This window comes from Aptenodytes patagonicus, chromosome 23 (genome assembly GCF_965638725.1).
Source record: "Aptenodytes patagonicus chromosome 23, bAptPat1.pri.cur, whole genome shotgun sequence".
Classification (NCBI taxonomy): Eukaryota; Metazoa; Chordata; class Aves; order Sphenisciformes; family Spheniscidae; genus Aptenodytes; species Aptenodytes patagonicus.
In genome coordinates this window covers 1739216-1764420 of record NC_134971.1, presented here as the reverse complement: position 1 = coordinate 1764420, position 25205 = coordinate 1739216, and the positions used below count along the sequence as shown (strand labels likewise).

At 42.4% G+C, this 25205-nt stretch overlaps 1 protein-coding gene across 5 annotated transcripts; it reads left to right on the top strand.

Annotated features, from left to right (window-relative positions):
• The first annotated feature begins 1244 nt into the window (after positions 1–1244).
• TTC12 (tetratricopeptide repeat domain 12) lies at positions 1245–21452 on the top strand. 5 transcript variants are annotated; one of them, XM_076358373.1, is made up of 21 exons: positions 1245–1369; positions 1869–2020; positions 2622–2652; positions 3190–3267; positions 3781–3902; positions 4705–4764; positions 5725–5796; positions 7435–7495; positions 7790–7978; positions 8559–8628; positions 9780–9868; positions 10913–11081; positions 12722–12814; positions 13014–13077; positions 14069–14203; positions 14736–14837; positions 15599–15667; positions 16629–16730; positions 17606–17705; positions 19491–19716; positions 20613–21452. In XM_076358373.1, exons 1-21 carry the CDS (start codon positions 1306–1308, stop codon positions 20686–20688), a joined length of 2124 nt encoding a protein of 707 aa, XP_076214488.1. In that variant the 5' UTR covers positions 1245–1305; the 3' UTR covers positions 20689–21452. The 5 variants fall into 5 exon arrangements, with proteins under 5 accessions (XP_076214488.1, XP_076214490.1, XP_076214489.1 ...); XM_076358375.1 differs by lacking the exon at positions 3190–3267; XM_076358374.1 differs by lacking the exon at positions 5725–5796.
• The last annotated feature ends 3753 nt before the right edge of the window (positions 21453–25205 follow it).

The window sequence follows — 25205 nt, the reverse complement described above, 5'->3', positions numbered from 1 at the left end:
ATCAAACCCAGATGCGTGTTTTGATAAAACAACAAGCAGGAGGGAGCGGTAGCAGGAGGTCTTGCTTCTGGTTTGCGTACATTCAGGCTGCAAGGCAAAGGCTGACCTGTTTAGCAGAGGGAAAAGGAGCGTATTCAGCTCAGCGACCAGTGAACTGTTTCTCTGAGATTTCAAGCCAGAAATTAAGCGAGGAAAGCCAGGATGAAGATAGTGGCCCTCTGCCAGCTCTGGACTAGGAGCCTCTCTGCTGTGCTATAGATATTTCTGCATGGCTCACCTGGAAGGCCTCTGGTAGAGGGGCCCTCTGTAGCCCCTGTCAGACCAGCCATTCTGCTGCAGTAGAAATACAAGCGCTACTTGCCATCAAAGGGATTTTATCTAGGAGTAAAGGGAAGGAAGAAAAGAAGTCACCTGCTTAATGCTCTGGCATACATTGCAAATATAAAAGCATGCTTTTTTCCCATAGCAGCATAGCTCTAAAAGAGCATTCAAAAGAAATCTGCAAAAGGAGGAGATAGGAATGCCCTTTCCGTAGGTCTGTCCCTACCTCGTGCTGAGGGTTTGCCTACTATCTGTGCTTGGTAAAGCATGATGTTAAGTTACGCGTTCAGGCGCTTAATTTCTACACTGGTGCTTAGGCAGTGCAGCGAGTTACCGTGCAAGGGCGAGTGAGGGCTGGGCGTCTGTGGGTAAGCCCGGACGGGCACGTCCCAACAGGTCCTGCCACGCGGCCCCGCTCCTCGCTGGGGCCACCACTCCCTTCGCGGGGACCGACCTTCTCCGGGCTGCAAAGCGAAGGGCTGCGCTGCACCGTGCGAGAGGGATTTTGCACAGCGTCGGCTGAGCTGGGCCGGGAGAGGGACCCCTTGCTGCACCCTGCGAGGCGAGGGGAGCTCGGCAGGCACGGGCAGCCCAGCGCGGCTCGCGGGCGGAGTCAGCTCACACCAGCGGCCGCGGCCGTTCCTGCCCCTCGCAATGCCCTGGGTTATGCTAGAGGGAGAGGGACAGCAGCCGGCTGTACCCCGGGGGTGGTGCTGCAGACACCGAGCGGTGAGCGGGGCCCGGGGCTGGGGCGGACGCGGGCTCCGGCTCCTGCTCCGAGGGCTGATGCCTGCCGGTTACCCCCGAAATGGCGGTCAGCGAGGCACCGCCCTTTCGTTTGCATAGACACGCCCCCCCCCCCGCCCCTCCTGCTGACGCTGCGTCAAGAGCGTGGCCGGCGGCCGCGGTCCCCACAGCAACGGCGGGGTCGCTGCGTGTCTTCCGGCGCGGCCGGTCCCCCCGGCCGGTCCCCCCGGCCTGGCCATGCTGGCCGACGAGGAGCGGGAGGAGGATTTCCAGCGGTTCCTCCGCCGTGTGGACGACATCTGTGAGCGGGCCGCGGGGCCGGGGCGGAGCTGGCCGCCCCCGGCCGGGCGAGGGGCGGTGCCGCCCGCGGGGGGGGAGCGGGGGCCGGAGGCGGTCGGACGTCGTTGTCTTCAGGCAGGGTGCTAGGGACTGAAAGAAAAAGGGGGTGGGTAAAAGGAAGGCAGAAAAGGAAGGGAAAAGAGGAAAATTCCCGCCTCCCCCTCCCCCCCGTTCCGAGTTCGTTTTATGTGAAGTCTTATGAGCTCAGCCGTCGTGAGGCTTTGCGGATGCCAAGAGTTGCTTTCTAAACCTAGGAATTTTTATAATGCAGAAGCTGTAGGTAGCTCTTGGAAGTAAGATAAAGTTGTATTTGTAAATGTTTGCATTTGCAAAGGCCGTCCCAGTCACCGGTGCCTTCAAAAGCATACGTCATCAGGGGCACAACTGAACTCCTGGTCCCTCCAGGATCACTTAGAGTCATGTGTGTATGTATCGCTCTTTTTTTTCCATCCCCTTTTTAGCCAATTTAGTGCAAGGCTTGAACTCCACAGACCCAGCTGTCAAGGAAAAAACCATTGCTGAAACAGAGAAGAGGCTCCATGATCAAGAAACTAGCAAGGAGGAAGAAAGCAAGACTACAGTGAACAGAACAGTCATCAACACACAAGCTTCTGTAAGGGTTTTTCTCCCTTTGAAGTTAAAGCTGTATGCAATTTAGGTCTTTTAAATAACACTAATTCACATTCCTTGCCCAGGAGAAAAAATTTTGAACAATCCTTACAAGTATGTTCTGTATGTGACTTTATTTTCTTCACTAGTTATCTTATTGGGAGGTGCTTGATGTCATGCTGTCTTTGTCTTAAGACTGCTAATAACACAGAACACTTCTGTTGGTTTTATCCAAGTTGGATGCAACCACTGAGGTGCCATAACTTGTAGCTTTTACCTGCGCTTCAGGAACTTGAGCAAAACTAGTTGAAGACGCAAGAATCCCTTTGTTAATTTCATTAGGCTTAGATTCCTGCAGTAGGGTTTGGATTTCAGTGACTTGACTCATTCAAGATACAAATGGAAGCTTTCCGGTAACGTCAAAAATTACTAAGTCCTTACCATCCTTTGTTTAAGTGACAATTTGATCTTCCCCGTATGCATCAATATGGATATTTCAGACGGCCTGTAGCTTTGAACAACTTAACCGAGTGTTCCTTTGCTGCTGTGGGTTTCACTAAAATGTCTGTACGCGTACATGCATGTGCTGTGCTTCTCTTTTTTAGGACACGGCAAATGCAGAGGCAGCGGACGCAGGTAGGACAGCACTCCCTCTAGTATTTAGCATCTCTTCAATCTGTTCTAGCAGAGATGGAGTAAGGATTGCTGTTACTTCATGCAAGACCTAATTCCACTCCGGCCAAAGTCAAAGCTAACTTTTCTAGTGACTTTAATCAAAATTCAGTCAGATCTAGGAACACGCTTGAGGATCTTACCACTACGGCTGTACTTGTTCATAGGTAGGAAGCTTGTTGGTGTAGTTATATTCTGGCGTCTCATCTAAAAAGTTAGTATTCTGAATTTAAAAGGAAACAAGTTTATCTCTAGAGATGAGATACTTCGGGGCAAGTCTGCAAATCCTGAGTGGTAGCATGGTCTTTATGTGTAATAGCTTGTCATTCACATTCCAGTTTAATCGTTGAAATGTCCCCTTAATATTTTCTTTGTAGAGAAATGACTCAGAATTACCTTAGAAATGACTTTTTTCTCATCTGTAGATTGATTTTAATGAGGCTTGCTTTTTTTTTTAAAAAAAAAAAAACCTAAAATACCACCAACTCTCCTGGCTCAAAGATGGCTTTCTGGCAATTTTGGAAAAGGATGCAAAAGAACGAGCTAAACGAAGGAAGAGAAATGAACACTTAGCAAATGGTAATTGCTAAAGCCTTTTCTAGCTAATGCCTTCAAAAACTACTTAGCAGGAACTGGGCTGATTTAAGAGGCTATCAAGCTACTCTGTTATTGCCATTCTTATGCACACTGAGACAGCGCTTTGGTTGTCTGAGACCAACATCTTGTCCACAGCATTGATTAGCTGGATATAACAGGGTTCTATACTTCACAGAGTTGTTGCAACCTGTTCTTCTCCATACTATCCTCTTTATGGTAAGGGTTTGGGAAGGAGGGAGTGAGTTTCGGTATTTCAGAGCTGGGCTGGGCAAAGACAAACGCTCAGTTTTCCCTCTAAAAGAGGAATGGGGATCATGTGCACTGAATAGCTCAGAAGCCCCTTGCAAATAATGGCTAATGAAGTCAGCTGCAGTGGAGCCGGACTGGAATTTTGATGATTATTCCAACAGGAGAATAAGGCCTCTGTTTCCTCAGTCACCGTTTGGGGAAATAAAAAACAAATGTTATTTTGAAGGCATGTCTGTTGTTTTGCAGCTCTGAAAGAGAAGGGAAACGACGCCTTCAGGAAAGGAGACTATGTCATAGCCATTCAGAGATACACTGAAGGTCTGGAAAAACTGAAAGATAAGCAGGAACTTTACACAAACAGAGCACAGGTCAGCATGTGGAAATGAGCTATCACTGTAGTGCTTTTAGTGTTACTTTGCCAGAATAGAACCCAAAAAGGATTGTTCTATTATCTAAGTGAATTTCGTAAAAGGTAATGTATGTTGCATTACAGAGAGGCTTAAGAAAGGGAGCAAACAATTTTTCCTGGCCGTCCTCCACTACCAGGAATTAATGAGTTCTGCTTTGCTGCCACATTATCAACAGTACGTTTTTACTGTGGCTAGAAGTTAACAGCAAGACAGTGCAGACTGAAGGTTTTAATCTTTTTACAAACTTAACAAAAGAGTTGCAGAAAGAAGGTCATTAGAGGTGTAAATTCTTCCCTCTGATCGATGTGTCTGAATCCCTTGGAAGCTTTAGTTCTGTTGTGGCTAGTCCTTCCTGAGGGGAGCGTTCATGACTCCTCCCTCTTGGATGTGGCACAGGTGAATTCTAGTTCATAGTTTTACTTAAATGCACTGGGTTTTTTTGGTGTTTTTTTTTTTTTTTTTTAGGGATCACTTTTATAACTGTAGAATGTTAACATATGCTTTGCATTCCCTACTTGCCTTGCATAATCCGTATGTGTGTATTGAGTTTTGTATTATTGAATTTATTCTAAATTACAAACTCCAAGGAGATGGAAGACAAGTTAAGAAACAGCTGGTAATTACCCTCCAAAATCGATGGCTAGGCAAATCAACGGTCTAATTTTATTTTTTTTCATTACCTAATGTTTGTACAATAGTTAGCGGAAGTTGTCTGAAGTATTCTAATTCTTCTGCCTGGACTCGCTTGGTTTTATTTCAGGCCTACCTGAAGATGCACGAGTATGAAAAAGCCATTGGTGACTGTGAATGGGCATTAAAGGTAACTTCAGGATTCTGTCTCTTGTGATCGGGTCAAGTGCTCCCGGAAGGCAGGTTTGTGTGTAACTGATCATATGGAGACAACTTGCTAGTGGAAATGAAAGAATGTGGTGGTGGTGCACAGATTCCTGCATTCTGAGTTAACTTGAACAGTATAAAGCAGTTAATATTTCAGTGCTGCCTGTGTGCAGAAGCTTTTCTAGCTCTTCAGAGCTTTTAATTAAGAAGTTTGTTATAAGTGATAATAAGCTATTAACGGCCCACATTAGCACACGATATTTTGCTCATCCTTCTAAAAAGGGAAAAGGGACTCTTTAAGCTCACAAAGATCAGATCTGGTGGGGAAGGTAAAGATTATATAAATTGCCAAAGAGGTGAATCCAAATTCAGTTGTGTTACATCAGTGGTGCCCATGACTACAACACAATTAACAGATTATTAGTAATATTGGCGGCATCATTTCAGGAAATCAAGATCTTTGACACATAAGTGAACTGGAAAAGATCACCTAATCTGTTAGTGTTGAGCTAGATGTTTTCTCAATTATTTTCGTGCACAGCTAATGAAAATCAGTACTTACTTCATTCCTGGCAGAACTAATCAAAAGACATATGGAAATTCTGTTGTTACAGAAGTTCTGCAATTATAGACTTGTTGATTCAGGCCTTAACATTACGTAATCGCATGAGAGTCTGCTTGTATTGCCTGAAGTGCAGTTTTCTGGGAAGGATATTAGCATCAGCTGCTTTCCACCTTTAACACGACCAAAGCCTATATTCCTTGCATAGGGAAGAAAGTTGGTACCTGGAGGTAATAATTCAGCATATAAACATAGTATGAATACCTGCTTCTGTGCTTACAGTTATTTTGGGCGGCTATGACCATTAATCAGAAGGCTGGAAAAGATATTAAAAGGTTAAAATTTTTAAACACATAATTAATAGTTCCTTTTTTAACACAGTGCAATGAAAAATGTATTAAAGCCTATTTTCTAATGGGGAAAGCTCGCCTGGCACTTAAGCACTACAGTGAGGTAAGCTGACTGAATCTTGTGGCCGTGGGACCATGTTTTGTTCTGCTTTTGACGTGATGTTGTGGGTGAGAGGGAGAAATTTGTGATCTTAACAATCAGACAAATGAAAGTTAGTTGAGCCTTTAGACTTGAGAGAAATTTTCTGTGCTTTGCAAAGACTAATAGTCCTAAACTCAGGTCTTCTTTCCACATCTTAGTAAAATAGCCTGTATCCTTTACTTTGGTACACACAAAATGTAGGAGGACACTTCTGTGTAGCTCTGTCAATTTGTACTCTAATCAACCTCAAAAGAGCGAGAGAATTTTCTATTTGGTATACATGGTTTATCTGGTGGGAATTTGTCACCACTTGGCTGTCAGACACCAAGACAGCAAGCTTTACTCCGGTGCTGTGAGGCTTGAGTCTAAACTGGGTGAGTGTTTCAGGAGCCTGCAAGGATTGTGTATGTGCTCAGAGAATCCTGTGTTTGGCGCTTCTGTTGAAGTGCTTCAAGACTGATATTAGCACTGTGTGCTCAGGGAGGTGGTAGTGCTGGAAGTGCCGTATTTCAGCTCAGGTAAGGATCAGAATGAAGGAGTGCCCTTGTCAGGTACTGCAGACTCTTGTCTGTGTACTCACAGACTCTTGTGACTGCAGTCTGCTAGCAGTGACTACATTTTCCCCAAAGAGACAACTGAGTAAAATGTATTTCACCTTCTTATACTAAATTGCTCTGTGCAGTGGGTGTTATTAAACTGTTGCTGCATATAACTAAGAAATGATTGCATGTCACCTGTGGATGAGAAAAATCTCCACGTATTTCAAGTTAAGTGAACTGTTAAGATGAAAGATGCTAGTGAGAGCGATACCATTTTTTCCCAAGATCCTAGTGAAATGAATGTCAAACGAAAGATTTAATTCAGCTTTTCATGTGTGAAAACCTAATGGAAGCATAAATACTGTTAAAATAACGGAACATTCTATTAACAAATGCTTAGGCTTGAAATAAACTGCTAGATATTTTGGTACAACCCTGACCCTTCATCTTCAACAATAATAAAGAGCCTGAAGAGGAGAGCAGGCAAGCTCGAAAGTATTTCTGATCCTGTCAGAGATGACTTCACTAGAAAGAACTGTAGAGCATGGATGATACAAGTCTACATGAAATCCACCTTGAGGGGTTCTTGGCAGCTTGATCTGTGAAGAAGGTTCTTCCCTGTTGCGAGCTTGGTGATCATTTTAATTCTGAGCGTATGCTCAAGATACACAACATGCACAAATAGAAGATAAAAATAGAAGATGCACATGGCTGATCCCTGCTGATAGTTACAGTTCCTGCAGCTATGCCTCATTTTCTGTTTTCTCTCTGGAACTTTGCTTTTTTGTTCCTACTAGTATGTTCCTATCTTTGTACTTGAAATTTTCCTTTTAATTTGAAATAGCAGGCAGATGTAGGGACTGAGAATAATACTCAACTTACACTTTCAATTATGAAAGTTTTGACCTGTGTATCTCCACAAATTTTATTTTTCACACTTACTAAGTACTGTGGCCCAAGAACTTTGGAGCTTAAGCAGGATGACTCTGACTAGGATATAATTTTTATCATCTTCCCATTTTTATCTTAAACTGAGAGCCCGTTTCTTTTCTCTGTTAAGTCCAGGCAGTGTTATGAGAAGATCTTACAGATCGATCCCCAAAAGGAAAGCCTAATTAAAGGTAAGAAATAGAAATTTTTACACTGTCGTCCCTTGTTTTCTGATCCGGATGGAACTTAACTGAAACCACTGTTCTGCTCTTCAGGACTTTTGATGGAGTCTCTTCATGCAGCTTTGGTTTCTGATTGTTTCTTCTTTAAGCTCTGTTTCACTCACCAGAGCCGTGGGTCATTCTGTACATCTGTATGTAGAAGGTAGTGCTCTCTCTGTCATGGAGTCAACTTCATTTTTTACTTGAAACTTGACTGTATCAAAACATTTAACTGCCATGCTTCATTTTCTTTTGAATTCCAAGACTGTATGAACGAGGTAAACTTAGAGGAAAAAAGAGTGAAAGATGAAGAGAGAGCAATGGAGGAAGTTCAGTCTGGAAAGCTTGCCGCTCTGTCCATAAAAGAACTGCTGCAGAAACTTGATAGGCCTGACCAGAATATTCTTTACTATACGGGAGGGATCAGACTTTTGACAGGAGCCGTGAAAGATCGTAAGTATTTGATGCAAAGCTTGTCAGTCATGGGAGTTGTAATCCAAGTAGATGAATACAAGTGGAGTAGCTTTTAAAGGAACATAAAAACTATTCCTATATTTAAAACATAAAATCAGCAATGTTTGATATTTCAAAAATTTATGGCCAGTAGATATTTACATATATTTGTTAGAACTAGACTGACGTTGTAGCTGAGTTGTTAAGACTTCTTATGGATTTGGGTCTCTTAAGTGCTCTTTCATTTCTTTAGAAATATTTGTAATTCTCTGTTAAGGCATGTTGATTTGCAAAGCCAATCTCATGTTTCAGTCTTCCTAAAAAGCCTTTAACTTGAAGTCAATTGTTCTTTAGAGCACCAGGCGTGAACTAGAGCGGTCTTCAGCTTCAAAGCTGCTGCTACTTCAAGTAGCATTCCTGGAGTTTTTCCCCTCTTTTAACAATGTTCTTTCCCCAGAGCTGTTGATCCAGTGACCTTTTCTTTTAACACTGTGTTGTAGAAGAGCAGGAGCCTGCCTTCACAATGATACATCAGCCAGATGAATCGTAGAGCTGATTTGTTTATCTCTGAATTTTTCAGGCACTGAACAAACTTTATTTAGAACAAACAATGGATTCAGTATCCTCAAAGACAACGAGATCATAAGACGGTAAGAGCTCTCCAAAGGAAAACAGTAAGGTGTTACAGCACGAGGAAATGAAAATACTGTTTTCAAGAAACACAATCGCCTCTTGAAATGCAGATGAAATGATCAAAAGATAATGTAATAACAGATTTTAATGTCTGAATGGACTGACTTATATCTGACTCTTATACAAACAGTGCTCTCTCAGATGCAGTGAACAGAATTAACGAGTTTCTGCTTCTGTCTCCTATTTCTGTACCGTTATCCTATCTCTCATGGTGAGAGCAGGTTTGTAGAAAAAACTTAATATAAAAGAACATCTGAAAGCGCTTAGTTGCTTTAAGTATACCTGGCTAGACTCCCTGGTGCTGTTAATTGCCATCAGTAAATATTTGGCCATATAGCTCTGTAATGTAGCCTGTGAAACTCTCTAATCCTGTAATCAAGGAAGAGGATCATCTCTGTGGACTGTATCGTCTGCTGCTGCTGTATTTTCTTGGCTGCCATTAGATTGTGTTTCGGTAATTAAGAAACAAATCTGACTCATATTTATCTGCATTGCGTTATAAACTTTGTCTTTAGAGGGATCTCTTGTCTGAATGTATATTTGAGTCGGGTTCAGATAGATAATGGAAACAAGTAAGGCGTGCAAAAGATGCGATTTGAAAATTTTGCACAACTAAGTTGGTTCAGAACAGCATGGCCTGGTTGAATAGGGCAGGAGAGCTATTCTTTAAGGTTGTCAGTGGGACTGCAGCACAGAGACTTCCTTAGGATTCATCGGTATTTTGGGTGTTGGCTGTAAACAGACTTAAGAGATGAAGCACCTCCAAATTTGCACAAAGTTTTTTACGCCCTGGCTATTCACAACTGTCTCAGTGCAGAACTGAATTTATCACCTGTATTGTGCTGTGTGATACTCGTACAGGGTCTGTGTGTGTTGCGGGTAGAGTAGAGCTAGTAGATCATAAACTTGGTCTCAGGGGAGGTCCTCTGGAAAACAAGTCTGATATTCCTGAAAATGTTTAACCGATGAGCTGGGTTTAGAGCTTACGAGCTTAAGTGTTCATGTGGCAGATCCTCATCTGTGTGGGACTTTGCTGTTTTCCCTAGCCAAAGAGCTAATTGTTTGATCTGTCCTTTGCTCTTTTTACGAGCTAACTTTTCTAATTTAGGGGCTTCTGTGGAGAGCGAAAAAACACTGCTGAAGTGGATCTGTCTGTTTCTCTTCTCTTCCTTTGGCAAGCTGTCTGCGCTGGGAATGGTAAAACTATGTAATCAACATTAATCGCCGTTAATATGGCACTTACTGTGTCTAAAACTGTTGCTTGGCATGAACATCGCTTTCCCAGAGCACCTGGGTCTAGACCCTTATTGTAAAGAAAGTTTTAGAGGTCAAATGCAAGTGTCTAAGTTATACTGCTAACAGCCACCGCAATTTTGGCGGTTCTGTGCATCACGAAATGAAATTTCCAGTCTATTTCTGTGAGCATTTTAAATCAACCGAAGGGGTGGAAAGTAAATTCCCTGTGATTATTGCTGCTTTTAAGATAATATCACTTGTATAATTTTGACTTTTTTAAGCAGTTATACCAGCAAAAAGCAGAGTTTTGTAGAAGCATCATTAGAGAAGGCTGAATTCCTTTGGTATTCACAATCAGTAGTCATTAGGCAGAGAAATGGTCTGGGGTGGTGGCAGGTGGTGAAGTGGTGCAGAGTGCCACACAAGGAAAATACAGAGTGCTTGGTGTCAGCGTCCGTGACTTGTATAGCACGGGATCGAGCTGATGCCCAGGAGAATATTCATGCTGCAAGGTAAGGGGAAAACCCGTTTTATATTCTGCCTGTAGGTAGTTAGCAGTAAATAGAGAGTAATGTGCTGCAGGCTTGTGTAGCTTACATGTTTGTGCCTGGCAGGGCAGTGTACTACTGTGCCTGAACAGCCTGGACCCTAGCAGTTGATGAAGTGAGGAGCACTTTGTGCTCACGATTCTGGTGTCTCTTTGTTTGAAGAAGCGCTTGGTGCCTGAGAAGCTAGCATGTTGCTAGCGAGAGCAGAATTTCAAACACCAGTGTATGTGTTGAAGTAATGGAGCTGAGAGGAGATTAGTGGCTGTTCTTATGGCCTTACCATTGCTCTGCAGGAGTGTTATGCAAGATGAACACATCAGAGTGAATGAGCACATTAGTGGATGAAATAAAGACGTTAAACCTGTTAAATCAGCACCTAGGGAAAAAACAATTATAAGGGTAATGGGGATGCCATTGTGTGTGACATTGCTCTTAGATCTTCTCTTTTTTTTCCCAGAAGAGAATCAGCGTCTTCTATTGACTCACCCTGATGTGAATGCACAGCTGCCAAAACTGCTTTCTTCTGGGGTATCGGAGATCCAAAAGGAGACATTGGCGCTAATTTCTCTTTACTCAGAGAATGAGAATGGGAGGAGACTGCTGGTCAGGCACCAGGACCTAACCAAGTAATAAACACTGCTATACCTCAGAAAAAATTCCTTCATGCCTGGGTTCACAGATGTTCAGAACTCATTCCACTAGCACCAAGGTGACAGGCTTTCTGAAAGGAGCACAATGACAGTGAGACTTCTGTCCTTGAGGGATAGGCCTAGCTAAGCAAAAGCAAGTTAGGTGTGTGGAGAAAACTATAGTAAACTTTGTGTCTGAAGATGTCTGTGAAACTAAGTAGAAAGGGCTTGTTCCTGAGGACATTCATGTAATTTTGAGGCATAGTTACCTTTTTTAAACCAGTAAGCCTGTGTTTGTCTAGCGCTTAATCAGGAGCTTACACTGTTGTCTCTTAATAGCTCATGGTTTCAAGCTGCGACTCTCTCCTCATTTGGTAATTGGTATTTCCGATTATTCAGTGTTGCCATGACTCACTGAGTGGAGAAAGAAACAACAGTCTATTACCTTTATCCTATTGTCCTGCTATGTCCTTCTAGAGTTAAGCAGAGGAGAAATTTTAATTTACTGGTTTGCACTACATGGTTTGAAGTAATGGATGAACAGAAAAGATTTTCCAACAGTTGTACACACTGCACTGTATTATATACAACATTATTCCAGAGACATTTTTCCTTGGAGGAAAGGTTAAAGAAATGAGCCACATCTGAGAGGATGCTTATAAAAGGCAGATGTGCCTTTAGAATTAGAAGCCTTCACTGTGGCTTGAAATATCAGGAGCCTGAAAAATCTTCTATCAAGTTCTGAAAGAGATCCTGGGCCTGATTGCTTGAAGAGTTAGGATGTTCAGAAGGTAAAGTTGCAGATACCGAGCTTCTCGGCAGTTAGGCTTGTCATCAAAAAGAGACGAGACTATAGGTTCTCTTACTGTGCTATGAAGTTGGAGAAGAGCGGCAGAGAATTTCAGCTCAGTAGAGGAGCATGTGGAAACCCCAGCACATGTCTGCAGAGGTACTTCTGTTTGGCAGAGCTTATGGGGTCACAGTCTGAATTCCTGTGAGTTGCATGCCGTTCAAATCCCACAGCCACAAGCACACAGTATTCTAAAAACTCAGAAGGTGAATGGTATGGTGCTCTTTTTATTCAGGCAGGAGATTAATTTTTCTTTGCTACTATAAAGCTTTTTAGTTAAACCCCTCCAAAGACTGTTGGGTTTGCTCAGCATGCCCTTTTAAGCCATGCAGGCATCAACACTGACACTCCCTGCAGGCCTTTACAATCTGTTGAAGCTGTTCAGTACTGGGCTGTGCTGATGGTGTTCTCGGTCCTGACTATTGCATTCTACTTGTCTGTCCCTAAGATGTTCGCCAGCAGCGAAGCAGCTTAGCTTCAAATGTCTGTGAAGCTTACACGCTGATGAAATGTTCTAATGCTGACAGAAATTGGTACGTGTGTTAAAATCACTGTACTTGTGCAAAGAGGGACAATATTGCATGAGAATCCAGTGCCAAAGTATTGTTCTAATGGCAGTTAGGTGTCTGAGTATGTTTGGAGGGCCTAGGATGCCCAGCCTGGTCAAAACCCTACTAAACACAAAGGAGTTTAAGATCATAAACTGGGTTGGTGCGCTTAAAATACAGTTTTGATCTTCAATAATTAAACCAAAACTCACATAAATTTTTTGGGTTTTTTTAATAAGATGGCTGCAGATTTTGATGACATTTGTCAACAGCACTGATGCCAGGGCTAGCAGTGCCATGAACATACTATCTGATTTAACTGAAGAGGAAAGGTAACTTACATTTCTTCTTTCTTTTTTATAAAGTTGTACTTTGAAATGTACAAGTGAGCTGGTGGTAGAGGCTGTTGGCCGCCTTTGCTGTGAGGGTACATTGCTGACTGATGTTTACCTGTCTTTATGTTGCTGTTGTGTTTTATCTGTGACTTTTGTCTAAAGCTTTAAGTGTCCAAATATGGCTTTCTTTCAACAGGTTCAAAACCCAGTGTCGTGTCACGCTTTCCACAGGTGTTTTACCTTTATTCGCTCAGTTGCTGGTATGAAAGATCTCAGTTTCTGTATTTCTGGTTTACTTTTGTGTAACGTGTCTTATGAGCGCTCTTTCCAGCTTTACAGCCAGTTGTTCCTAGACAGAACCCCTCTGTGGTAGAACTGCAGTAGTTGCTGTGTCTCTAGTTCTGTAGGCGTAAGAAATCCGGTTTTGTCATACACTTTCCTCAGGAAAATGTTCTCAGTCTCCAGTACTTAGTGCTTGGTTTCTACATATTACGAGTTTGTATTCAGTGAAAACTCTGGACTTGGTTGCAGATTCCCACTGCTAATCTGTCAGGCCAGGATTTCACCCTCAGCTTTGTGTTACGCTCTTCTTAATGTAACTTTAATCTGTTGTCACCAGCTGGTTATATCTTGGATAGCGACTTTTTCTGTTTCTTTCTAATCTGAGAGATCAGGGTGTAGAGATGACATTAGGTCACAAGGTAAAGATGCTTAGTGGTTCAGATCCCTTTCCTGGTTGTCGTTTATTTAAACGACAAACTTATAATACTGTTGGTACAGAAACCTGTCCTCAGGAAGAGGGAAGATGATAGGGAAGATTGGTTCTGTTGCAGAACGGCAGATATAGCTGGAAAGGAAAATACTTCCACTTCTCCAAACGAGCACCAAGACAATGCAATAATTACAGCATTTTTACATTGCTTGTTGCTCTCTCCTTTTGAACATACCTTACTGGAATTAGAGCTGCAGCAGAGGCTGGTCTGTTCTGTGACCGAAGCAAGCGATAGTAGGAAATATTCACAGTCTGAGGTTAGGGACCACAAAATCCAGTCGCTTCTTCCCAAGACTCTTAAAACCTCGTCGGGAGATTCATTGTGAAAGTGAGGGTGACTTGCAAACTTTGGACAGGGATTTAACATAGGTGAGAGAGATTCTGGAATCCCATTTTCTATTGCCAGAGGGATAGGAACACGTATTTGTTGTTTCCTTGTCATTTGTTCTTAGTTTGTTATTCTACTCTTCTGTTTTCAGACCTCTGCCAAGCTGGTGAACCGGGCAGCCCTTGCCCGTTGCATTGGCATCATGGGGAATCTGTGTGCAGATGTAGTCATTCGAATGCAGATGGCCGAGTGCAAAGAGTGCTGGCAAGCGTGCTTAAAGCTTGTGGTAAAGAAACTACTGTTTTCAGCTCTATCTCCTGTGGAAATGGCACTTGCGTGATCATGTTTGTCTGCCTCCCCTAATAGTTCTGAACCCTTGACTGAGGTCTTTCAAATCTGGTAGTTGGATAAAGGCCTCAAGGCGGTCTGTCGTTCACGTTAAGTTGTGGATCGGTATATGGGTGGAGGAGAGCTAGTGGTTGGTTATTGTAAGCAGCCCCTTTCAGGGTAAGGGTGCGGTGTGAACTCGGTCCGCAGAAACTAAAGAATTCAGAGGGTGGGAAAGGATCTTGTTAACTGCCTAAACATCAGAAGTTTGGAGTGTGCGGCTTTACATACCAAAGTGAAACAAACACAAGGATGAATCTGTATCAAAAAGGCGTCATTAGCTCGGGTGCTCACAGGACTTTTTCTTCCTTCTGAGTTCGTGGTGCATCAGGGGAACACCGATGCACCATGTGAGTAAGCACACGGAATACTGAGGAAGTGCATCTTCTGAACCTCTGAATTGATGGCTCTCTTCCCTCCTTTGTACACAGGATGAATGCTTTGATGTCAGCGTACCCAAATACCAGGAGTGTTTGTTTGCAGTGCTGGGCCTAATGATGAACTTACTGCTTGAATCAAATGTGATCATCCAGGTATGCAAGATCTGTGAATGTTCTTCGGTAGTGGTGTTCTTATAATCACTTCCTCAGAGATTCAGAATTGCTTGAGCAGTTAGAGATCCTCCTCCCTTCTCACTGTAAATGGGCCTGATGCAAGTCACTGAAGTCATACCAGAACTTTCAAATAGAATAGGTGAGGGAATGACCGTGGAATATTGTGACCTTGCAGTCTGTACAGGGAAAAAGAGCTTGATTCTGTTAGATGGATTTAGACCCCTCTTTCACATCAAGCATGCTGAAGCACTTAAAGGCTGCCAACCTTGGATTTTGCTGGTGTTCAGTTAATTTTTAATTTTATTGGTGTTTAAGGTTATCATTAAGGGTAGTTGACAATTTAAGTAAGCTAAAAAGTGACAAAATTTACAAAATTTTCTCCTCCACCGCCACCCCCCCATATACACACAGTTATGAGAAAAATACAGTGTGAAGCACATACAGTACCTTTCCGTAGTGGTATAAATGTTTTGTTTGGTCTCCAATTATGGAATTAGTCTCCAATTATGGGATATTCTTAGATGCTTGGCACAGTCCAAAATTATTTAAAACTAAGGATTCCATCAAGAAGGAAGAATTTCTTATTACATCTGAGTGCTGAAGTGTTAGTAACCTACTGCCATGTGTGCCTTGATCTCCATTGGATTCTTTGTTGTAGAGTACTTTGTCTATTAACCCGTTTCTGCTCTAACGCTTCCCAGCAATCCGCTGGAGCTGAGTTTTTCCCATTGTTGTTTCAGCACTTTGCTGTGGACATAAGTGGCCGGTGCATGTCTCTCCTCAGGGATAAGGACGGAAGGATTGTGACAGTAAGTGGGATATCTACGGACTAATGAAAGATTGTATTAGCTGACCTGACCTGAACACTTCAGTGCAAACTGCTGCCCTAGAATCATAGAATCGTTTAGGTTGGAAAAGACCTTTAAGGTCATCAAGTCCAACCATTAGTGCTGCCGAGTCCACTACTAAACCATGTTCCTAAGCACCACATCTATACGTCTTTTAAATACCTCCCTGTGCAAGTCTGTACATTAGGCTTTGAAGCCTAAAGCATTCACAATTAGTAGTAGTAAAGAAATAATATACCACTTATATTATTCAGATTTTTATATTGTTTGATGCAAGAGGTTCTCAATGTTCTCTTGAAATCTACTTAATAGAAGCTCTTACAAATCGTTTAATCCTTAGGATGGTTTTCAATATAAAACTCTTTTAAAAAAAAAAAAAATCAACCTAGAAGCAAAGGAGCGAGAACAATTTGGGTATTTAGCAGCTGTTTCTTTTTACAGTTCTTTTATGTGAATCATACCTAGGAGATTGTACTCCTATTAATGGTGTGTAACTCCCACGGGTAGCAGTTATTCAAGGCAAATGGGTAGGAGCAGATGTGGACTCAGAGTCCGTTCACCTCTCTGAACTCACATGAATTGTTTTGATCTGTTTTACTTGACTCAATACCAGCAGCACTGGGCTGGTTTCTACTAGGAATTTGTTTCAATAAATAAACATACAGGGAGTTGTCCTGGTCTCCGTTTGGTCTCGGCTCTCCCTACACTGAGTCTTTAGAAGCTGTGCCGAGTTCAGTTTCCAGTAAGCAATAAAAAAGCCATGTCCTGAAGATGTTCTTCGTTACATTTCTGTAAATTACTCCTTTTATCACTTTAAATACTTCGGGTTTATTCTGCAAAAACAAAATAATTTGAAAACTCCTTAAAGCTGTCTGGACAAATAAACTTCTTTTTTTCCTTCTCTCACACTGTTTTCTAATAGAGAGCCATTGGAGTGCTAAGTCGCGTCCTGCCAGCATCCTCCTCGGCGGTAGAAGAAGTAGTGAAAGGAGGGGTGGTGAAGAAAATGATCAAATTCTTGAAAGTAAATTAACAAAGTTCACTGTATTTCTGCTTGTATTGTCCCTTAAGAAAACCATAGTTGCCCCTGTGTTTAGCCTCCTTTTGCTAGGAGAAAGACCTGTGCAGTCACTCTGGCTGCATGTGCCTGCATCTGTGTTGTCCATTGTAACAGTGCTCTCAAGTTTAATTTTAAGCTAGGTAGCCAATTTGGAGGCTAGACTGCCTTCTGTAGTCTGGTCTATAGCCCAGATTTTTCAGTTGTTCCCATATGAGCCAGATGCCGGTGCTCAGCTCTGCTTGCAGAGACCTGCAAATTCAAGAATCCAGTACCGCAGGCCCAGTTGGAGGATTAAAGCTTAAAATTGGTGTGATCTAATTCGGACCACTGAAAAGCAATGGAGCCCTTTCCACTGATTATCAGTGGCTGCTGATTCAAGCTTGGGAGCAATTTTTCCCTAAATAATGCGTATGTTAATCTGTAGACACTGTTTTGCTGTATATCTGTGTATCTAGCAGAATGCGTATCTACCCAGGCTGATGTGGATTCTACAGATTTGCTAAGATGCAGATAAAATTAGTCTAGAAAAAGGTTGTGACACTCAGCTTGGCTCTTCTAACTAGCAAGCATCAGAGGAGTTAATAGTTTGAAAGGAATCGGCCTCCAGAGATTCAGGGAATTTTGTATGTTCGTCGCTGGCAGGAAAGAGATGGTTCTTGTGTCATTTTCAGCCTGTGTTTGTCTTGAGATCTATACTCTACAAAGGTCTTAACTTGGTATTTGGGCTTAGGCATGAGGAATACCTAACTAGCTCCATGGTACCTAAGCTATTCTGTAACCTTGAGTAAGTTGGTGTATGAACTGTATGTTAATGTATGCTTTATTCTAATCAAATCTAGGCTGGAGGACAGATCACATCCAATTACGGTATAAAGACCCTATCCATCTGCACCAGAACTAATAGACAAGCGCAAGAAGATCTAGTGAAGTCAGATAAAAGTAAGTGACAACTTCACTAACTAGGGACTGAATGCAGCAATATGATCTCAGTATCGTCCAATTACTTTCTTCCCCTCTAGAATGGAACTGAACACTGGGTTTTACTCTTGCAAGCCTTTAGCCATGTTTTCTGAGTAATGTGCTGTTTTACCTCCTGAGATAGGGCTCAGTGAGCCTTAGCTCTGTGTGGGGATGGAAATAGGCACATCAGATAATGAGCCTGAGTCAGAGAAACTGTGCTTTACTCTAGTAAAATGGCTTGATACGCTTTTTCAGAGCCAGAAATATGTATATTTTGAAAAAAATGCTTGTAAACTGTAACTGAATTAGGTTGTATTTCCCAAAGTTAGTGGCTAAAATAAGAAACTTCATTTAGACACCTGATTTCCAGAGGTTGAGACTGTTTATAGTTTCCTTCAATTTACATGTGGATATTTGGCCTGCTATTAAAAGGAAATGGATATGGAGACAGAGTGACGATATCAGACCAGGTGTCTTACGGTATTTTTGAGTATATTCGCTCTAGTCATGCGATATAACACTACTTAAATTGCTTTAAAATCCAGGTTCAATTAATGCTAATGTAACTACAACAGAGAATACTTATGTTTTATCTAAATGGTTGAACCTGTCAAGAAACTGTCAGCTCGTATAGTTCAACTTGAACCCTAAGGATTTCCACTCATTAAAAGCCTCTCACAGCATCATCTTCCTTTTGTACACCCCGTATTAGTTTCACTGTCATCCGTAGATGAAGCTTTCATTTCCTCAAATTAGCAATAAGCCTTCGCTCTCATTGTTTCCACCAAAACTCTGGGTATTAATCTTGTGAGAAGTCACTATTTCTTACTTTTGTCATCTCTGTTTGCCAACCCAGACGTTGCCCTGTTGCTAGGAGCCTGTTGGAATCGAGCTATAGTCCCATGACATGAAATTGCATTCCAGCTGGGCCACTTAGTTCAGCTTCTGCACCAGCCACTGTTGCTGGTTGGAGCAGCACTGCCTTTTCAGAAGATACTATTGCAGCAGAAAAGGTGGCATGTCATCTGGAAGAACAGATAGGACTGTGAAAGAAAACCAAAGCAAACTTATGTAAACCTCAAGGAAACTTCATGCGTGTGAAAGCCATCGCTGTATTTTATTTAGAAAGCAGTCCATCTAAATGTTTCTAGGTTCTGTGGCCTGAGATGTTGCTGCTGCTTACAGATGCCAGCAAGAGCTATACAACTCTGTGTCAAGACTATAGGCAAAATACTCTGCCGCTGTACATTAGGATAGGTTACAGAAGTAGATGAGCTGAGCTGCTTTATGTTAGCTAAGGATATATAGAAAGCTTTTTTATGTTCCTTTTTTCAGCTATTCTTTCCACAACAGCATTTCTGTCTTAACACATTTAGCTTGGTACTGTAAGTGCTCTACTCTGTGCTTGCCCTGCTAGTACGGTGGGGTGAGAGGCCAGTGCAAGATCCTGAAAGCAGCAAAGGTGGCATGTTCAGTTTCAGAGAAATATTAAACAAATGCAGAAACACAAGCTCCATGCTAGAGAACCTCTTAGAGTGTAGGTTCAGTTTTGTGAGCAAGACATCTAGGCAGGTGAAGCTGAGACAGCATCCTGGATCCTGAACCTTGCTATGGAATTCCCTTGCTCCTCCAGGTTTTCTAGAAAAATGCACAACGCGGAACAACGCTCACTCGCTAGGAGTTTAGGTAAAGACAGGAGAAAATATCAGTGCTACTTGAACAAATCTGTGTGCATTCTGTACAATTAATCTCTCTTTCTCCCAGGGTTCAGTGTGCTGCTGAAGCTCTTGGACTCAGAGAATGAAATGATTGTGGGAAATGCTGCTTTCTGCCTTGGTCAGTGCCTTGTAGTTCCTGGAGCAGCAACGTCCTTACTGAATTCCAACGTTGTGATGATTTTGTTGAAACATGCTGGTGGTGATGCTACCAGAACTTTAGTGCAGGAGAATGCGGCAATTGCTCTGGGGAAGCTTTGTGTCGCCGAACCAAGGTATTGTAAAAAAGAGTATTGTTCTCCTGCACCATCTGGTTGTTGTTAGGTGATAATTCTGGAAAAACTGACCAGTGTAAGTCAATTCTCTTCGTAGAGCGAGCAGGTACAGGGCAGATGATTAGTTTATGTAAATACTCCATGAAATCTATCACCCGTCCTCCAACTAGAATTCCCACTTGTGGTACTGTCCCCACAGTTCTGCTTTAGGGTTCCTGTGTTGTTAGTTGGCTGTCTTAACGTGTTTCAAGGAGCTCATTTTGCATTGCTTTCTGATGTTACCTGTGCTGGAAGAATGGAAGGAGGAGGAGTGGTGTTCTAAGTTTGTAGAGGTCAGAGCGATAATGAGAGCAAAACAAAAGTATAAATGTCAGCAAAGAATGTCTGCTGCTGTCTGCCAAGAGTATGCCAAGCTCTAGCTAGCTACAAACTGTCAACTGGGTCTTGAACTGCGTTCCAGACAGAGGAACTGAGTTCGACTTGTTAATATACATCCTGAGCCACTGCAGAAAGCAAGGGATAGTGCTTAGGTTCCAAATATTTAAGTACCTTGCTTCTGTTGGAGGTCACAAATGAGCAATAGAGAAAGTATCTGCTCTGAGATTTGCAAAACGATCCAGAGATATAAAAGAGAAACACCTTATTTTCTTAGGTTTGTTAATTTGGAATGTCACCTATTTGAACGATTGTCAAGTAGTATTTAGAACTTTCATTTTCCTTTTTGTGGGAAATAGTAATCTAGAAACTGTTTCTCATGCTACTTTATGAGGAATTTATCGAATGTGGCATTAAACATCCTTGACAGTTTGGGCATGGGATATAGCAGAGCAGTGGAAGCTTAAAACTTTTGTTAGCCATCTTATATTCCCCCAGCAACCTTTCTGTTGTCTTTTCAGGCATATTTTTCAACTGCGGAAACTCAATGGACTGGCCATCCTGAACTCCGCTATGAAATACGTGCATAGCATCTGAAGTCTTCAAGAGAGCTTCGAAACGTGCTGTTAATATCACTTGCTGTTGAGTATTTTCTTCTTTCCTTTAATAAAACTAACTCAAAGCACATCGACTTTTCAATCCCTTTTCAAAGTGTGTGCTGATCCTCCATAGAAGCCAGTGAAACAATATCAATATAAGTATCAGGAGAAAGAAGTTAATATCTTATCTAGGCTAACAACTAAAATAACAGCTTGCGTTAAGCTTCTCTTTGCTGTAATAAATGATGTTGCCCTTTCTTACTGGCGAGTTCCTTGCTGGTTAATCATTGACCAATGGCTCGTCTAGTCTACTTTCCAGTTTGGGTCCAGTACCCAGTGTATTAGAAGAAAATAGAAATAAATTTTGAGCTGTGACTTTGAAGAATCCTTCCCCCCCTCCCCATACGCTGTCCTCTAGTGGCGAGATCATGATTCGATATCGCATGCGTGATATCACCTCACACTTTGCTTAAACCTTAAACCTCATACTTACCTGCTTAAATATGTTGGGCTTAATTTCACTAAGCGCTCGATCTTAGCGATAACTTATGACAATGAGGTTTGTTTATGAATTATGGGCTGTTTATTTTAGTAGCGTCACACTTACTGTCTTCGTAAATTTAATGGTATCCCTTGGTCCTTTACTTTTGTGTGGAGTAAGAACAGTAGTTGACCTTCCTGATCTTAAGTACTTTCTCATGGCCCCTTGTGTTCATCTCTGATCTCCTCTACAGTTACTCATCTTTTTAAACAAGAACATAAATGGCACATCTTTCTAGCGTCTGTGTTTTCTGGTGAGGTCAAAAATGAATTACTACTAATGGCAAGTGTAATTTGAAAAGAAAGGCAGTAATGCATTGCTCTGGCCTCTTATGTGTTCTTCCAAAAAGGCAGTTTAAGATGCTTCTGGAAAGCATATCTATTGAGGACTCTGGTGGTGGTGCTAACAGAACAGCAGCTAGAGTACTGCTGGCGGAAGCCTGTCAAATTTAACGAATAGTCTCTTCACAAATAAACAGATGCACGTAGACACAAATCTATACGAAAAGCTTGTAGAACTTAGGCTAGATGAGGACTTTGGCCATAAATACAATACTTCTTTTTTTGCCTTGGTTTTGAACACAGGCAACAAAAGAATATATTACGTTTATATGAAGAAGCACAGGCCAGTCATGTTTGACTTTAAAATGGCTCTTCAATTTGCTTTCTTGACACCCGTGGGTGTCTATTCTGTATGTAATCTTGTCCCTTCAGAACAGTGGCTGACAAATTATATATCATCTCCTTTTCAAAATAGCAGCTGAATCATCTTCCCACTTCAGAAGAAGGAAGTTCGTTTGCACCTGGTTTTTCTCCCCTCACAGTGAAAAGCATACAATTGACAATCTCACTGGCTTTTTTTTTTTTAAGCTCCTACCATTAAGTTACACCCTGCCTAGACAAATGTGTAACAAATACTGTGTGTAGGGTTCAAGGCCAAATAAGCACTACACTCTAAACCTGACAAATACCAAGCATTGTCTTAAGGAAAAAAAGTTATTTAATCGTTGTGTTTACAGAGGCAGGATGTCAGAGGGGAACAGCAGGTGTAATGTGTCACCAGAAAATTACAGGAGAGTCGAAATCATCTTAAAAGCCAAAAAGCTAAAGCTCTATCTTGGTTTTGACTGACAAGTGGGGTTTAGCTTAATGGAACCTTTCACATACCAGTTGCTATTGTCCCCAGAAGAAAATGGTGATCAGGTAAGAGAATTGCTTCTAACTGCCTTCTGCAAAAGGTGTTTGAGAACTGATTTGTCCTCCTCAAAAAGAATTACTATTGCAGAATTTTTACGAGCGCACCAGGTTACCAGCAGCAACTACTGCCATTTGGGGATGGGAAGCAGACCTGAGCAATCAAGCAGTTACAGAAGGGGCATTGAGCTTGTACAAGCTATAGTCCCATTTGAAGAACAAAGAACCTGCCAGTAGGTCCTAGCTGGGAGTCACCGTGAGTTTATGGATCACTTTTGTAGCATCTTTAAACTTGTAAAACAGTTGCACCAGATTTTATGGTTCAGGAATATGTCTTGACCGGTATTCAGGTAGTATAACTCATGACAATCTGTGGGAAGAGACCCATGCCTTCTCAAGGGTAAAAGTGGTCTGCAGAGTCTATGAGTGTACTAACTACTGTTTCTAGTAGAATTATTCCTTTAGTTATAATTGTGAAGTTTCATGCTGTTTAGTTTTAACAGTACCAGGTCTGGTATCCATGCTGATGTATCGTGCTACTTTCTGTCTGTCAAACAATGTGATATGGGTTGAATTGCAGATCGCAAACTTTGATCACAGTACCTAGGATGCAAAACAGCATATCTGTTCTAGTCCAGGTAACACAGTAATACAGACTTGGCCTCACTATTGGCTGTGTGAAGACAAGACCAGGCAATGGTTAGACTGTCAGTCAGAGGAAGAAGCAGAACACAACTTGGAGATGTGGAACTTCTGGAAACGGAGCCTTCTTGAAAGTGTTTAATGTGTTAGCGAACGTGACAAATTACTGTGTGCTGGTTTTGGGTAGAGGCACCGACTAAAATTAGGGCCCTGTCTGTCAGATGCTGTACAAATGCCAGTCAGGATAATCTTCTTTCCCAGACAACTTGCAGAGTGGGAAAAAGATGAAGTGACCTGACCTTGGTTACCACATTCAGGTGAGTGACATGGCTAGGACTGGAAATTATATCTGTCAGCACCTAATCTGTTGTATTATCTACTAGACTACACTTTCGGTTTGCTGAAGGATGGATAATGGCTTATTGTTACTTCCCTCAAGAGCAATCACCTCGTCCTCAGTGTCTTTTGCAATGCTTTTCTGAGCTGTCATTATGCTACGTATCTGACTTTTGCTCATTTTTTTTACGTATGATTTCCACTGCACTCGCAACAGTCATGGCTATGTAATAATGTCCTCTCATCTCCTTAACCTGCATTGCTCTAAATTTCCTGTCTCCAAGAGTTTCGCTTGCTATTTGTGTGTGTGCAGGTGCCTGGCACTAAAAAGATGCCTGATGTATTACTGCTTACTATCTTCAGGTGAATATTTGCAAGGACACTAGGGTCTTACAGTTAAAGGTAAAAAGAGCGTAACTGCGACTTTGCTTAAGAAGCCTCTGCTCTCTTCTCTGGTTATTATGAAAGTTTAAACTGTGTGCTTGTTAAGCGTTTGTCGTGCTTGTTCTTTCACTATGGTTCTCATTCCTGTCTCACCAAAATGTTAGTTCAGGCTGCTCTGAGCCAGATGGGGTTAGTTGCTGTACTGTAATCTGCTTCTTTTCAGTGTGTGTTGGCTTTTCTCCGCGTCTCTTGAATTAAGAACACACGTTGCCAATGCTTGTAGGCCTAGGGAAGAAAGGATCCAGCAGGCTTGATAGACAGAAGCAGCACCACCAGCAGCCTTCCTCTGTGGCCTAACCCTACCTGGAGGGTCACGGGGAGAGAATGTCGATCTTATTTGGGCTCACAGAGCCAAACACCTACATAAATGTATTGCTTTAGTGAAGTGTCTCCCATCTGGGATCCAGACTGATCCCTGCGTATATTTGTCTCACCACAAACTGGCAAAACCTTCTGACCCTTACTGGGTAGAACTAGAATTACAGAGTTATAGAATAGTTCAGTTGGAAGGGACCTACGATGATCGTCTAGTCCAACTGCCTGACCACTTCAGGGCTGACCAAAAGTTAAAGCATGTTATTAAGGGCACTGTCCAAATGCCACCTAAACACTGACAGGCTTGGGGCTTCGATCACCTCTCTAGGAAGCCTGTTCCAGGGTTTGACCACCCTCCCGGTAAAGAAATGCTTCCTAATGTCCAGTCTGAACCTCCCCTGACGCAGCTTTGAGCCGTTCCCGCACGTCCTGTCGCAGGATCCCAGGGAGAAGAGATCAGCGCCTCCCTCTCCCCTTCCCCTCCTCGGGAAGCTGTAGAGAGCGAGGAGGTCGCCCCTCAGCCTCCTTTTCTCCAGACTAGACAAGCCCAAAGTCCTCAGCCGCTCCTCACAGGACATGCCTTCCAGCCCTTTCACCAGCTTTGTTGCCCTCCTCTGGACGCATTCAAGGACCTTCGCAGCCTTTTAAAATGGTGGGGCCCAGAACTGCACACAGTACTCAAGGTAGCATTTTAACTCTTTCTTCAGAGATAAAGAGCTGCCTTGCCTAGGCAACCTCTCCTTTACAATCATGTTTTCCATCTTTGCCACGCATGTGAACACACTCTCTCCTTTTGTTAAAAATCAATTGATTCCAATTGGTGCAGGCTTTTTTTTTTTTTCTTGGAACAGATTATTGGTTGCTGCCTGGCCTAAGCTCTTATAAAGTAACCCAATACTCTGCCCTTCCAGAACAAACACAGCAAATACCCATTGCTAAGAGGCAGCAGTGACTCCTTAGCGAGCTGCGAGCTGCCTGAATATATTGTTATTGGGGTAACTCAGGAGCTGTTTCACAAGATGCAGGAAAAATTCCTCATCTTTA

Coding starts and splice junctions, on each gene's coding strand:
- TTC12 (XM_076358373.1), top strand. CDS start 1,306: ATGCTGGCCGACGAGGAGCGGGAGGAGGATTTCCAGCGGTTCCTCCGC. Junction 2,653..3,189: donor TGCAGAGGCAGCGGACGCAG/GTAGGACAGCAC, acceptor CCTGGCTCAAAG/ATGGCTTTCTGGCAATTTTG. Junction 17,706..19,490: donor TCTAGTGAAGTCAGATAAAA/GTAAGTGACAAC, acceptor TCTTTCTCCCAG/GGTTCAGTGTGCTGCTGAAG.